The sequence below is a fragment of the Macaca nemestrina genome, chromosome 17 (genome assembly GCF_043159975.1).
Source record: "Macaca nemestrina isolate mMacNem1 chromosome 17, mMacNem.hap1, whole genome shotgun sequence".
NCBI classification, from domain to species: Eukaryota; Metazoa; Chordata; class Mammalia; order Primates; family Cercopithecidae; genus Macaca; species Macaca nemestrina.
The window spans coordinates 71,278,830-71,295,383 of record NC_092141.1 but is presented as its reverse complement, the minus strand read 5'-3'; the positions used below and the strand labels follow the sequence as shown (position 1 = coordinate 71,295,383).

General features: G+C 40.5%; 1 protein-coding gene across 9 annotated transcripts in view; it reads right to left on the bottom strand.

Annotated features, from left to right (window-relative positions):
* The window catches only part of LOC105483060 (EF-hand calcium binding domain 3), a 575,939-nt gene that overhangs the window by 206,408 nt on the left and 352,977 nt on the right, over positions 1-16,554 (bottom strand). For 8 of the 9 annotated variants that reach the window (XR_011615926.1, XM_071083376.1, XM_071083377.1 and 5 more), the window contains 2 exons: positions 9,595-9,696; positions 9,033-9,086 (listed from right to left, as the gene is read on the bottom strand). The exons of the other annotated variant lie outside the window; for it this stretch is intronic. Coding sequence is in view for 7 of the 8 variants with exons in the window: in XM_071083376.1 (XP_070939477.1) it covers positions 9,033-9,086; positions 9,595-9,696 (156 nt within the window). In the remaining variant the exon portion in view is untranslated. The remainder of the gene's footprint in view (positions 1-9,032; positions 9,087-9,594; positions 9,697-16,554) is intronic. 9 annotated transcript variants of the gene reach the window in all.

Here is a 16,554-nt window from a genome sequence, read left to right as displayed (position 1 = left end):
GAGTTCAAGACCATCCTGGGCAACATAGTGAAACCCTGTGGTGGTGTGTGTTTGTAGTCCCAGCTCCTCGGGAGGCTAAAGGGGGAGGACTGCTTGAGCCTAGGAGGTTGAGGCTGTGGTGGGCTGTGACAGTGCCACTGCACTCCAGCTGCACTCCAGCCTGGGCAACAGAGTGAGACTGTTTGAAGAAAAAAATCCCAAGCAGCAACAAAAAAACCCTGTAAGCATTCTGGAAGAAGACCTAGGAAATGCCATTCCAGACATTGGTCTTGGAATATAATTTATGATGCAAAAAGCAATTGTGACAAAAACAAAAATGGACAAATGGGATTAAGCTAAAGAGCTTCTGCACTGTGAGAAAAACCATCAACAGAGTAAACAGACAACCTATAGAATGGGAGAAAATATTCACAAACTATGCATATGGCAAAGGTCTAATATCCAGAATCTATAAGTAACTTAAATCAACAGGCAAAAACAAATAATTCTATTCAAAAGTGGGCAAAAGACATGAACAGACACTTTTCAAAAGAAGACATACATACAGCCAACAAGCATAGGAAAAAAATGCTTAACATCACTAGTCATCAGATAAATGCAAATCAAAGCCACAATGAGATATCTCACACCAGGCAGAATGGCCTTTATTAAAAAGTCAAAAACAACAGATGCTGGCAAGGTTGCAGAGAAAGGGGAATACTTATACACTGTTGATCAGAATGTAAATTAGTTTGGCCACTGTGGAAAGCAGTTTGGAGATTTCTCAAAAAACTTAAAACAGAATTACTATTCAACCCAGCAATCCCATTACTGGGTATACATCCTGAAGAAAATAAATTGTTCTACTAAGAAGATACAGACACTCATATGTCCACCACAGAAAATACATGGAATCAACCTAGGTGCCCATCAATAGTGGGCTGATAAAGAAAATGTGTTACATACACACCACAGAATACTATGCAGCCATAAAAAGAATGAGATTTTTCCCTTTGAAGCAACAATAGAGCCGGAGGCCATTATCCTAAGAAAATTAATACACGAACAGAAAACTAAATACTGTGTGTTCTCACTTATAAGTGAGGTAAACACTGGGTACACATGGACATAAAAATGGCAAAAATAGAACTAGGGACTACTAGAGAGGGTAGTGGGGAGGGGAATGTGGGTTGAAAATCTACCTATTGGGTACTATGCTCACAACGGGTGATGGGATCATTTGTGCCCCAAACCTCAGCACCACAGAATGTGCCCATGTAACAAACCTGCACATATATCCCTTGAATCTAAAATAAAAGTTTAAATTATTTTAAAAAACAATCTAATTTTAAAAGACATTAAAATTAACTGGAACACATATAAAATATGCGTAAAGAATTGGAATCATATGCATTTAGTATTTATATTTACTTTATAAATAACATTTATTATTTATGTGATCAGCAAACAGTTGGTTAAATGTATGAAAAGTATACTCTCAAGTGTTAAGGTTTCCATTGCTAATTTTCTCGGCATTCATGTCTGAAGATAATCATAAAGCTGAATAAGAATGAGCTTGGACCTCTAGTTTAATCAAAAGGCCTAACAAAACAAGTTAAAGAAACTGTCTGATATTCTTAGACATAAATATATAATTCTTTTTTGTCCTTAAATGAAGTGTGTTTTCATTTGCTTTGAGTAGCCTTTTAAAACAAAATATCATTCTTTTAAAATCTTTAATTTAAGAAAAGTAAAATCAGTTGACATCAGAATAATAAATATTTGGTCACTTCTTTCTCACTTGCAACAGCTTCTACTTTATTCATCAGTTTTTCCAGATCAACTTTCTCGTAGGCTGTAATACAAAGTTTAATCAGAGAGAAGCAATAACGTGAACTCTGAAAAAAAAGACATATTGTACAGGAGGTCCTTTTCATTGAAGATTTATTGCTGGATAGATCACCAATGAAAATAAATCCAGTTAAAATGAGGACCATGATTTAATAGTAAATAATAAATAAAAATGATCTAAAAGGTTTGATTGGAGAATAAAAATGCAAATGATCAAATAAGTTTATACGATCTTATATTTAAGGAAATTCAAGTTATAACTATTCCATAATTTTTAGGATAAGCAATGAATAAATGCTAACTTCTAAAAGTGTGTTCTGGTATGATTTTCTGGCAAAATTACATCACTACCTACTACAGTATCTTTTTTTTTTTTTGAGACAGAGTCTTGCTCTGTTGCCCTCTGTTGCCCAGGCTGGAGTGCAGTGGCATAATCTTGGCTCACTGCAACCTCTGCCTCCCTGGTTCAAGAGATTCTCCTGCCTCAGCCTCCCTAGTAGCTGGGATTACAGGCACATGCCACCATACCCGGCTAATTTTTGTATTTTCAGTAGAGACAGGGTTTCTCCATGTTGGCCAGGCTGGTCTCGAACTCCTGACCTCAAGTGATCCACCTGCCTCAGTCTCCTAAAGTGCTGGGATTACAGGCATGAGCCACCATGCCTGGCCAGCATCCTTTTAATCTTTGAAACAGAGGGGCAGTTCCAAGATGGCTGAATAGGAACAGCTCCAGCCTCCAGCTCCCAACATGAGTGACACAGAAGATGGGTGATTTCTGCATTTCCAACTGAGGTACTGGGTTCATCTCACCAGGGCATGTCAGACAGTGGGTGCAGGACAGTGGGTACAGCCCACTGAGCGAGAACTGAAGTAGGGCAACGCATTGCCTCACCCGGGAAGCTCAAGGGGTAAGGGAATTCCCTTTCCTAGCCAAGGGAAATCATGACACACAGCACCTGGAAAATTGGGTCACTCCCACCCTAATACTTCGCTTTTCCAAGGGTCTTAGCAAACGGCACACCAGGAGATTATATCCCGTGCCTGGCTCAGAGTGTCCCATGCCCACGGGGCCTCCCTCATTGCTAGCACAGCAGTCTGAGATATAACTGCAAGGCGGCAGCAAGGCTAGGGGAGGGGCACCCACCATTACTGAGGCTTGAGTAGGTAAACAAAGTGGCTGGGAAGCTCGAACTGGGTGGAGCCCACCGCAGCTCAAGGAGGCCTGTCTGCCTCTGTAGACTCCACCTCTGGGGACAGGACATAGCCAAACAAAAGGCAGCAGAAACCTCTGCAGATTTAAATGTCCCTGTCCGACAGCTTTGAAGAGAGTAGTGGTTCCCAAGCATGGAGTTTGAGATCTGAGAATGGACAGACTGCCTGCCCAAGTGGGTCCCTGACCCCTGAGTAGCCTAACTGGGAGACAACCCCCCACCAGGGGCAGACTGTCACCTTACACCTCACATGGCCGGGTACCCCTCTGAGACGAAGCTTCCAGAGGAACAATCAGGCAGCAACATTTGCTGTTCAGCAAATTCACTCTTCTGCAGCCTCTGCTGCTGATACCCAGGCAAACAGGGTCTGGAGTGGACCTACAGCAAACTCCAACAGACCTGCAGCTGAGGGTCCTGACTGTTAGAAGGAAAACTAACAAACAGGATATCCACACCAAAACCCCATCTGTACGTCACCATCATCAAAGGCCAAAGGTAAATAAAACCACAAAGATGGGGAAAAAACAGAGCAGAAAAGCTGAAAACTCTAATAATCAGAGAGCCTCTCCCCCTCCAAAGGAACGCGGCTCCTCACCAGCAATGGAACAAAGCTGAATGGAGAATGACTTTGATGAGTTGAGAGAAGAAGGCTTCAGATGATCAAACTTCTCCAAGTTAAAGAAGGAAGTCGAACCCATTGCAAAGAAGCTAAAAACCTTGACAAAATATTTGATGAATGGGTAACTAAAATAACCAATGTAGAGAAGTCCTTAAATGACCTGATAGAGCTGAAAACTATGGCATGAGAACTACGTGACAAATGCACAAGCTTCAGTAACCGATTTGATAAACTGGAAGAAAGGGTATCAGTGATTGAAGATCAAATGAATGAAATAAAGCAAGAAGTTTAGAGGAAAAAGAAACGAACAAAGCCTCCAAGAAATATAGGATTATGTGAAAAGGCCAAATCTACGTCTGATTGGTGTACCTAAAAGTGACGGGGAGAATAGAACCAAGTCAGAAAACACTCTGCAGGATATTATCCAGGAAAACTTCCCCAACCTAGCAATATAGGCCAACATTCAAATTCAGGAAATACAGAGAACACCACAAAGATACTCTTCGAGAAGAGCAACTCCAAGACACATAATTGTCAGATTCACCAAAGTTGAAATGAAGGAAAAAATGTTAAGGGCAGCCAGAGAGAAAGGTTGGGTTACTCACAAAGGGAAGCCCATCAGACTAACAGCGGATCTCTCGGCAGAAACTCTCCAAGCCAGAAGAGAGTGGGGGGCCAACATTCAACATTCTTAAAGAAAAGAATTTCAACCCAGAATTTCATCTCCAGCCAAACTAAGTTTCATAAGTGAAGGAGAAATTAAATCCTTTCCAAACAAGCAAATGCTGAGAGATGTTGTCATCACCAGGCCTGCCCTACAAGAGCTCCTGAAGGAAGCACTAAACATGGAAAGGAACAACCAGTACCAGCCACTGCAAAAACATGCCAAAATGTAGAGACCATTGATGCTAGGAAGAAACTGCATCAACTAACGAGCAAAATAACCAGCTAACATCATAATGACAGGATCAACTTCACACATAACAATATTAACCTTAAATGTAAATGGCCTAATGCTCCAATTAAAAGAAACACACTGGCAAATTGGATAAAGAGTCAAGATCCATCAGTTTGCTATATTCAGGAGACCCATCTCCCATACAGAGACACACATAGGCTCAAAATAAAGGGATGGAGGAAGATCTACCGAGCATATGGAGAACACAAAAAAGGCAGGGGTTGCAATCCTAGTCTCTGATAAAACAGACTTTAAACCAACAAAGATCAAAAGAGACAAAGAAGGCCATTATATAATGGTAAAGGGATCAATTCAACAAGTAGAACTAACTATGCTAAATATATATGCACCCAACACAGGAGCACTCAGATTCACAAAGCAAGTCCTTAGAGACTTACAAGGAGACTTAGACTCCCACAGAATAATAATGGGAGACTTTAACAGCCCACTGTCAATATTAGACAGATCAATGAGACAGAATGTTAACAAGGATATCCAGGAATTGAACTCAGTTCTGCACCAAGTGGACCTGATAGACATCTGCAGAACTCTCCACCCCAAATCAACAGAATATACATTCTTCTCAGCACCACATCACACTCATTCCAAAATTGAACGCATAGGGGGAAGTAAAGCACTCCTCAGCAAATGAAAAAGAACAGAACTTATAACAAACTGTCTCTCAGATCACAGGGCAATCAAATTAGAACTCAGGATTAAGAAACTCACTCAAAACTGCTCAACTACATGGAAACTAAACAACCTGCTCCTGAATGACTACTGGGTACATAACGAAATGAAGGCAGAAATAAAGATGTTCCTTGAAACCAATGACAACAAAGATACAACATACCAGAATCTCTGGGACACATTTAAAGCAGTATGTAGAGGGAAATTTATAGCACTAAATGTTCACAAGAGAATGCAGGAAAGATCTAAAATTGACACCCTAACATCACAATTAAAAGAACTAGAGAAGCAAGAGCAAACACATTCAAAACCTAGCAGAAGCAAGAAATAACTAAGATCAGAGCAGAACTGAAGGAGATAGAGACACAAAAAGCCCTTCAAACAATCAATGAATCCAGGAGCTGGTTTTTTTGAAAAGATCAACAAAACAGATAGGCCACTAGCAAGACTAATAAAGAAGAAAAGAGAGAAGAACCAAATAGATGCAACAAAAAATGATAAAGGGGATATCACCACCGACCCCACAGAAATACAAACTACCATCAGAGAATACTATAAACACTGCTACACAAATAAACTAGAAAACCTAGAAGAAATGGATAATTTCCTGGACACTTACACTCTCCTAAGACTAAACCAGGAAGAAGTTGAATCCCTGAGTAGACCAATAACAGGCTCTGAAATTGAGGCAATCATTAATAGCCTACCAACCAAAAAAGATCGAGGACCAGACGGATTCACAGCCAAATTCTACCAGAGGTACAAAGAGGAGCTGGTATCATTCCTTCTGAAAGCATTCCAATCAATAGAAAAAGGGGAATCCTTCCTAACTCATTTTATGAGCCTAACATCATCCAGATACAAAAGCCTGGTAGAGACACAACAAAAAAAGAGAATTTTAGACCAATATGCCTGATAAACATCGATGCAAAAATCCTCAATAAAATACTGGCAAACTGAATCCAGCAGCACATCAAAAAGCTTATCCACCATGATCAAGTTGGCTTCATCTCTGGGATGCAAGGCTGGTTCAATATATACAAATCAATAAATGTAATCCAGCATATAAACAAAACCAAAGACAAAAACCACATGATTATCTAAATAGATGCAGAAAAGGCCTTTGACAAAATTCAACAGTGCTTCATGCTAAAAATTCTCAATGAATTTGGTATTAATGGAATGTATCTCAAAATAATAAGAACTATTTATGACAAACCAACAGCCAATATCATACTGAATGGGCAAAAATTGGAAGCATTCCCTTTGAAAACTGGCACAAGACAGGGATGCCCTCTCTCACCACTCCTATTCAACATAGTGTCTCCTATTCAACATATTGTTGGACGTTCTGGCCAGGTAATCAGGCAAGAGAAAGAAATAAAGGGCATTGAATTAGGAAAAGAGGATGTCAAATTGTCCCTGCTTGCAGATGACATGATTATATATTTAAAAAACCCCATCGTCTCAGCCCGAAATCTCCTTAAGCTGACAAGCAACTTCAGTGAAGTCTCAGGATAAAAAATCAAGGTGCAAAAATCACAAGCATTCTTATACACCAATAAGAGAAAAACAGAGAGCCAAATCATGAGTGAACTCCCATTCACAATTACTTCAAAGAAAATAATATACCTAGGAATCCAACTTACAAGGGATGTGAAGGACCTCTTCAAGTAGAACTACAAATCACTGCTCAGTGAAATAAAAGAGGACAAAAAAAAGGAAGAACTTTCCATGTTCATGGATAGGAAGAATCAATATCATGAAAATGGTCATACTGCCCAAGGTAATTTATAGATTCAATGCCATCCCCATTAAGCTACCAATGACTTTCTTCACAGAATTGGAAAAAACTACTTTAAAGTTCATATGGAACCAAAAAAAAGGCCTCATTGCCAAGACAATCCTAAGCAAAAAGAACAAAGCTGGAGGCATGATGCTACCTGACTTCAAACTACACTACAAGGCTACAGTAACCAAAACAGCATGGTACAGGCACCAAAAAAGAGATATAGACCAATGGAACAGAGCAGAGACCTCAGAAATAATACCACACATCTACAACCATCTGATCTTTGAAAAACCTGACAAAAACAAGAAATGGGAAAAGGATTCCCTATTTAAGAAATAGTGCTGGGAAAACCGGCTAGCCATATGTAGAAAGCTGAAATGATCCCTTCATTATACCTCATACAAAAATTAATTTAAGATGAGTGAGAGACTTAAATGTTAGACCTAAAAGCATAAAAACCCTAGAAGAAAACCTAGCCAATAGTATTCAGGACATAGGTATGGGCAAGGACTTCAAGTCTAAAACACCAAAAGCAAAGGCACAAAAGCCAAAATTGACAAATGCATCTAATTAAACTAAAGAGCTTCTGACAGCAAAAGAAACCACCATCAGAGTGAACAGGCAACCTGCAGAATGGGAGAACATTTTTGCAATCTACCCATCTGACAAAGGGCTAATATCCAGAACCTACAAGAACTCAAACAAATACACAAGAAGAAACAACCCCATCAAAAAGTGAGCAAAGGATATGGACAGACACTTCTCAAAAGAAGACATTTACAAAGCCAACAGACACATGAAAAAATGCTCATCATCACTCACCATCAGAAAATGCAAATCAAAACCACAATGAGATACCATGTCACACCAGTTAGAATGGTGATCATTAAAAAGTCAGGAAACAACAGGTGCTGGAGAGGATGTGGAGAAATAGGAAGGCTTTTACACTGTTGGCGGGAGTGTAAACTAGTTCCACCATTGTGGAAGACACTGTAGCTATTCCTCAAGGATCTAGAACTAGAAATATCACCTGACCTAGCAATCCCATTACTGGGTATATACCCAAAGGATTATGTATCATCCTACTATAAAGACACACACACACCTATGTTTATTGTGGCACTATTCACAATAGCAAAGACTTGGAACCAACCCCAATGTCCATCAGTGATAGACTGGATTAAGAAAATGTGGCACATGTACATGGAATACTATGCAGCCATAAAAAAAGGATGAGTTGGTGTCCTTTGTAACAACACAGATGAAGCTGGAATCCATCATTCTGAGCAAACTATGGCAAGGACAGAAAACCAAACACTGCATGTTCTCATACGGGGGAACCGAACAAACAGAACAGTTGGACACAGCGAGGGGAACATCACACCCCGGGGCCAGTTGTGATGTGGAGGAGTGGGGGAGGGATACCATTAGGAGAAATAATGTAAATGACGAGTTAATGGGTGCAACAAACCAACACGGCACATGTATACATATGTAACAAACCTGCACGTTGTACACACGTACCCTAGAACTTAGAGTATAATAAAAAGCAAAAGTCAAAAAACAAGTATGACATATTTCATTTTTGTAAAACTAGGTGGTTAGATGCTTGCAATGAACTCATTACTTTGATCCTTTTAATGCTTCACCCTGTTTTCACTGTGTCCATTTAGTTATTTGGGTCTATAGATACTGGTGAAACCATTTTATTGGAAAACAGTACTAATGAATGTAAGATGTTATCAAGAAATAGTTCTTTCGTTTTGACTGATAAAATGCAGATAATGTTAATCTGTTAGTAAAGGCAGATATTTTATCAAAATATTGAAAATATGTGAATTGATAAGCCACAAATAGAATATTAGAAAAATACTATTAAAAATTTTAGTGTAAATCATCATTTATTGCAAATCATGTGTAACAAATTCTTACCAGTAAAAGCTTTCACTTCATCCTCCAATGCTTTCAGAGCCACTTTATTATCAGCTATAACACAAAGGCATAATTTGAAGCTCATAACATGTTATATCACAAGAACACTCTTCCCCCTTCCTATGATTATAACACCTAGTAGCAGCACTTAGGAAGTATACTGGGCATTTTGTTAAGCACTTTAGTCATTTGATAAATATTTACTCAGAATATGTTACGAAGATGAAGAAACAATTATAAATATTGAAAATAAACTTATTTAGAAAATGTAAATTTGACTTTATAACCCATAAAACAGCAAATCTTATATTTGATAATGGAAAGATGGAATTCAAAAGTGGCTTTTTCCTAGGGGTCAGCTTTCTTGTCCTCAGAATTTGGAAGGCTCTTGTAGTGACCATGCCTCTAGTATTCAGAATACTACCTTCCCTACTTTGTTACTCTGACTGTCTTATTTAATCCTGCCATTTGCATTATGAAAAGTTCTTTTTTCCCTTTCCTTCTAATGCTAAAAGCACACAGAACACAAAACCCCCAAACCAGTGATATCTAGCATGCTCACTACCGACTGGCAGGCTTTGTGTCAGATCTTCAAGTTCTTTATCTGTGAGCTTGATTCCCATGTTGTCTAGAACGGTCTTCAGGTTTTTTATATCAACCTTCCCTAATCAGAAAGACACAGGCTGTGAGGAAAATGTAGACTCTAAAACAAAATCTCTATGTTTCTTTTTTTTTCAGACGCACACATTTTGGGAAGTTGAGAAAAGCTATGGATCTTTTATTTCCACAAAGTACACACACGCATTTTCACAAACTGCGCATTAGGATTTAGGAGGATGTGCTAAAGCCCATTCATGATTATATTTTTCTACATAAAGAGAAAAAAATTCGTTGAATCAATATATAAATGAAATTGACCATGGAATTAAAATTAGGATCCTTTCCTTTAAACCAATTAACTGATCAGTGGATGCAAACTTGGGTCAATCATTGACATATTTTGACCAATACATAGGATTAAAAAGTAATCTCTCAATATTATTCCTAATAACGATAATGATAGCTAATGTTTATTGAGAGCTTTTATTTTGGTACCAGGCATCATACAAAACATTTCATTTATATGTTGTCATTTAATCACAGACAGATATCAGACAACAGTTGACTAAATTCCTCATATAGATAGCTCATCTTTTCCTTGACTTTTTTGGCATGTAATTACATCTTCCCCACTAAGTTTATAAACTCTAAGAGAGTATGGGATACATTTCTCAACAATATGGTTGATTATCTGGTTAAATAACGATACATCTGTTTTTCAAAAGTCAGATGGAATCTGTGTATTAGAGAGGATGCAGGATTCACAACGAAATTAGTAGTGAATAATGGGAAGGCCAAATGAGTACCTTATATTCATCTACCTCCTTATTACTTTCCCTGACATTTAAGGTATTTCATACTACTCAGCACTATGTTTTTTTCCCCAACACTTTATAATAGAAAGTGCCAAACATGCAGAAACATTGAAAGAACAGCACAACGAACCATCACCACTTACATGAAATAATAGTTAACATTTCGCCCTAGTTTACTTTTTCTCTCTCATACTGTCTTTCCATATGTATGTGTGAGTGTATACATAAATATGTTTTTCTTTCCTCAACGTATTTTGACTGTAAATGGTGGACATCGTAACTTATTATCCCTAAACACTGCAGCATGCCATGAATCTTCTAAGAATAAGGATATTCTCTTATGCGACATTGTTGATAAATACATAGCATGGTCACACCTAAGAGAATTAACAATAATCCCTTAGTGTCATGTTACATCCAGTTCATATTTAAAAATATTTTTGTTAATTGTCCCCCAAACATCTATTACAGCTGTTTCTGTCAAAAGTTCACATTGCATTTAGTTATTCTCTTTGTCTCTTTAAATCTAAAAGTTAGCTGGGTGCAGTGGCTCACTGCTGTAATCCCATCAATTTGGTAGGCCGATGTGGGCGGATCACTTGAGGTCAGGAGTTCGAGACCAGCCTGGCCAACGTAGTGAAACCCCGTCTCTAGTAAAAATACAAAAATTAGCTAGTCATGGTGGTGCACACCTGTAGTCTCAGCTACTTGGGAGGCTGAGGCAGAAGAAGCACCTGAACCCGGGAGGCGGAGGTTGCAGTGAGCCGAGATTGCACCACCGCACTCCAGCCAGGGCAACAGAGCGAGACTCTGTCGAGAGAGAGAGAGAGAGAGAGAGAGAGAGAGAGGGAGAAAAAAGTCTCCCCACTTTTTTTTTTTTTTTTTTTTTTTTTTTTTTTTTTTAACATTGAACACCAACTTTTTTAAAAGAGTAGGCCGGTTTTCCTGTAGAATCCCTCATTCTGAATTTGTGTGATTTTTTTCTTTGTGGTATTATTTAACCTGCTTTTTATTCCTCATATTTCAAGTAAACTACAATCATTATGGAGTTGTGAAATTTTTTCCAACGATTTATAGTAACTTGCAGGCATTTATTTCTCTCTCTCTCTCTCCCTCCCTCCCTCCGTCCTTCTTTTCTTTCTTCTCCAGAGAGGGAGTCTCACTCCGTCACCCAGGTTGGAGTGCACTTCTGTGATCTCGGCTCACTGCAACCTCTGCCTCCTGGGTTCAAATGATTCTCCTGCCTCAGCCTCCCAAGAAGCTGGGACTACAGGCACCCACCACCGTGCCCGGCTAATTTTTTTTTTGTATTTTTAGTAGAGACGGAGTTTCACCGACTTAGCCAGGATGGTCTCCATCTCCTGACCTCCTGATCCGCCCGCCTCGGCCTCCCAAAGTGGTGGGATTACAGGCGTGAGGCACCGCGCCCGGCCTGAAATATTACACTTTCTCAAAAGAAGGACGCCTTCCAAAGGCCAATCCCCTAACTTACTGGCACCCTTCTGAGTTGCATTCGGGTCACGTACCAGGTACCGTCATTTCGTGTTTATAGAATTTTGTGTCCTGCTGTTTTTCGAAAAGCAAACGTGGATGACAGCGTTTGAGCCCTCCACCCCCGCCCCTTCTGTGAACACTGGGCTAAGCCACAAAGACACAGAGGAGAAAACTCGCGGTAGGGGGCTATGAATGCAGAGAGCACCAGATGGTTCCCTGCAGACACAGAACCAGCTCCAGCTGGTGCCCCTTGAGAGTCTCTCCGCAGAATCTCGGAGGCTGATCCTCGCCCGCAAGCACAAGCGGGGAGGAGTCCTATGCCCTCGCCTAAGTCCCAAAGGAGGATCTGCCGGCTGTGCTGGAAAACACCACCAGAGGGCCCCCTTACCCTCCCAGGGAGGCTCTGACTGGCAGTGAGGAGTCACATGCTCATCCTTGGACCAATGACAGGAGGGTACTGGGAACAGGACGTGAGCGCTGCTGGGATCACGTGACTGATCACAGGCAAAAGATGCCCACTGCCACTCCATGGCCCAGGATACCAACCTGTTTATTTTTTACTTTTCCTTTTTGTAAAGATGGGGTCTTGCTATGTTGCCCAAAGTGGTCTTCAACTCCTGGCCTCCCAAAGTGCCGGGATTACAGGCGTGAGCCACGGCATCCAGCCTCCTGACATGTTTTTTTGTTTTTCCAGACGGAGTCTCGCTCTGTTGCCCAGGGTGGAGAGCAGTGACGTGATCTCGGCCCACTGCAACCTCCATCTTCTGGGTTCAAGCAATTCTCCTGCCTCAGCCTCTTGAATAGCTGGGATTACACGTGCCCATCACCACACCCGGCTAAGTTTTGTATTTTTAGAAGAGATGGGGTTTCATCTTGTTGACCAGGCTGGTCTCAAACTCCTGACCTCAAGTGATCCACTTACCTCGGACTTCCAAAGTGCTGGGATTACAGACAGGAGTCACCACGCCCAGCGTCCAGACATGTTTAAAACAGAAAAATTTCATCTACAATCACCCCTGTTAAATGGTATATTATGTAATATATCCCAGTATATGGAGACACAAGGGTAACAAGGATATCCGGGACTTGAACTCATCTCTGCACCAAGCAGACCTCATAGACGTCTACAGAACTCTCCAAACCAAATCAACAGAACTTACATTCTTCTCAGCAGCATTCATCGCACTTATTCCAAAATTGACCACATCGTTGGAAGTCAAGCACTCCTCAGCAAATGTAAAAGAACAGAAATCACAACAAACTGTCTCTCAGACCACAGTGCCATCAAATTAGAACTCTGGATTAAGAAACTCACTCAACACCACACAACTACATGGAAACTGAACAACCTGCTCCTGGATGACTACTGGGTAAATAACGAAATGAAGGCAGAAATAAAGATGTTCTTCGAAACCAATGAGAACAAAGACGCAACGTACCAGAATCTCTGGGACACATTTAAAGCAGTGTGTAGAGGGAAATTTATAGCACTAAATGCCCACCACAGAAAGCAGGAAAGATCTGAACTCGACACCCTACCATCACAATGAAAAGAACTAGAGAAGCAACAGCAAACACATTCAAAAGCTAGCAGAAGGCAAGAAATAACTAAGATCAGAGCAGAACCGAAGGAGATAGAGACACAAAAAACCCTTCAAAAAAATCGATGAATCCAGGAGCTGGTTTTCTGAAGAGATCAACAAAATTGATAGAACGCTAGCAAGACTAATAAAGAAGAAAAGAGAGAAGAACCAACTAGACGCAGTAACACATGATAAAGGGGATATCACCACCGATCCCACAGAAATACAAACTACCATCAGAGAATACTATAAACACCTCTATGCAAATAAACTAGAAAATCTACAAGAAATGGATCAATTCCTGGACACATACACCCTCCCAAGACTAAACCAGGAAGAAGCTGAATCACTGAATAGACCAATAACAGGCTCTGAAATTGAGGCAATCTTTAATAGGCTACCAACCAAAAAGAGTCCAGGACCAGACGGATTCACAGCCAAATTCTACCAGAGGTACGAGGAGGAGCTGGTACCATTCCTTCTGAAACTACTCCAATCAATAGAAAAAGAGGGAATCCTCCCTAACTCATTTTATGAGGCCAGTATCATCCTGATACCAAAGCCTGGCAGAGACACAACAAGAAAAGAGAATTTTAGACCAATAGCCCTGATGAACATCGATGCAAAAATCCTCCATAAAATGCTGGCAAACCGAATCCAGCAGCACATCAAAAAGCTTAACCACCAAGATCAAGTTGGCTTCATCCCTGGGATGCAAGGCTGGTTCAACGTACGCAAATCAGTAGACGTAATCCATCACATAAACAGAACCAAACACAAAAAACACATGATTATCTCAACAGACGGAGAAAAGGCCTTCAACAAAATTCAACAGTCATTCATGCTAAAAACTCTCAGTAAACTAGGTATTGATAGAACGTATCTCAAAATAATACGAGCTATTTATGACAAACCCACAGCCAGTATCCTACTGAATGGGCAAAAACTGGAAGCATTCCCTATGAAAACTGGCACAAGACAGGGCTGCCCTCTCTCACCACTCCTATTCAACACAGTGTCTCCTATTGAACATATTGTTGGAAGTTCTGGCCAGGGCAATCAGGCAGGAGAAAGAAATAAAGGGTATCAATTAGGAAAAAAGGATGTCAAATTGTCCCTGTTTGCAGATGACATGACTGTATATTTAGAAAGCCCCATCGTCTCGGCCCGAAATCTCCTTAAGCTGACAAGCAACTTCAGCAAAGTCTCAGGATACAAAATCAATGTGCAAAAATCACAAGCATTCTTATACGCCAATAAGAGACAAACAGAGAGCCAAATCATGAGTGAACTCCCATTCACAACTGCTTCAAAGAGAATAAAATACCTAGGCATCCAACTTACCAGGGATGTGAAGGACCTCTTCAAGGAGAACTACAAAGCACTGCTCAGCAAAATAAAAGAGGACACAACCAAATGGAAGAACACTCCATGCTCACGGATAGGAAGAATCAATATCGTGAAAATGGCCATACTGCCCAAGGTAATTTATAGATTCAATGGCATCCCAGCAAGCTGCCGATGACGTTCTTCACGGAATTGGGAAAAGCTACCTTAAAGTTCATATGGAACCAAAAAAGAGCCCGCATTGCCAAGACAATCCTAAGCAAAAAGAACAAAGCGGGAGGCATCCTGCTACCTGACTTCAAACTACACCACAAGGCTACAGTAACCAAAACAGCATGGTACTGGTACCAAAACAGAGATATAGACCAATGGAACAGAACAGAGGCCTCAGGAAAAACACCACACATCTACAACCATCTCATCTTTGACAGACCTGACAAAAACAAGAAACGGGGAAAGGATTCCCTATTTAATAAATGGTGCCGGGAAAACTGGCTAGCCATATGTAGAAAGCTGAAACGGGATCCCTTCCTTACGCCTTATACAAAAACTAATTCAAGGTGGATTAAAGACTTAAATGTTAGAGCTAAAAGCATAAAAACCCTAGAAGAAAACCTAGCCAATACCAGTCAGGACATAGGCATGGGCAAGGACTTCATGACTAAAACACCAAAAGCAATGGCAACAAAAGCCAAAATAGACAAACGGGGTCTAATTACACTAAAGAGTTTCTGCACAGCAAAGGAAACTACCATCAGAGTGAACAGGCAACCTACAGAATGGGAGACAATTTTTGCAATCTACCCATCTGACAGAGGGCTAATATCCAGAATCTACAAAGAACTTAAACAAATTTACAAGAAAAAATCAAACAACCCCATCAAAAAGTGGGCAAAGGATATGAACAGATACTTTTCAAAAGAAAAGTTAATTAATGCAGCCAACAGACACGTGAAAAAATGCTCATCACCACTGGTCATCAGAGAAATGCAAAGCAAAAGCACAATGAGATAGCATCTCACACCAGTTAGAATGGCGATCATTAAAAAGTCAGGAAACGGCGGGTGCTGGCGAGGATGTGGAGAAATAGGAAGGCTTTTACACTGTTGGCGGGAGTGTAAACTAGTTCCACCATTGTGGAAGGCAGTGTGGCGATTCCTCAAGGATCCAGAACGAGAAATACCATTTGACCCAGCAATCCTATTACTGGGTATATACCCAAAGGATTATATATCATGCTACTATAAAGACACACGCACACGTATGTTTATGGCGGCACTATTCACAATAGCAAAGACTTGGAACCAACCCCAATGTCCATCAGTGATAGACTGGATTAAGAAAATGTGGCACATGTACACCATGGAATACTATGCAGCCATAAAAAAAGGATGAGTTGGTGTCCTTTGTAGCAACACGGATGAAGCTGGAATCCATCATTCTGAGCAAACTATGGCAAGGACAGAAAACCAAACACCGCGTGTTCTCACTCATCGGTGGGAACTGAACAATGAGAACACTTGGACACAGGGCGGGGAACATCACACCCCGGGGCCCATCACACCCCGGGGCCAGTCGTGATGTGGGGGAATGGGGGAGGGATAGCATTAGGAGAAACACCTAATGGAAATGACGAGTTAATGGGTGCAGCAAACCAACACGGCACATGTATACATATGTAAC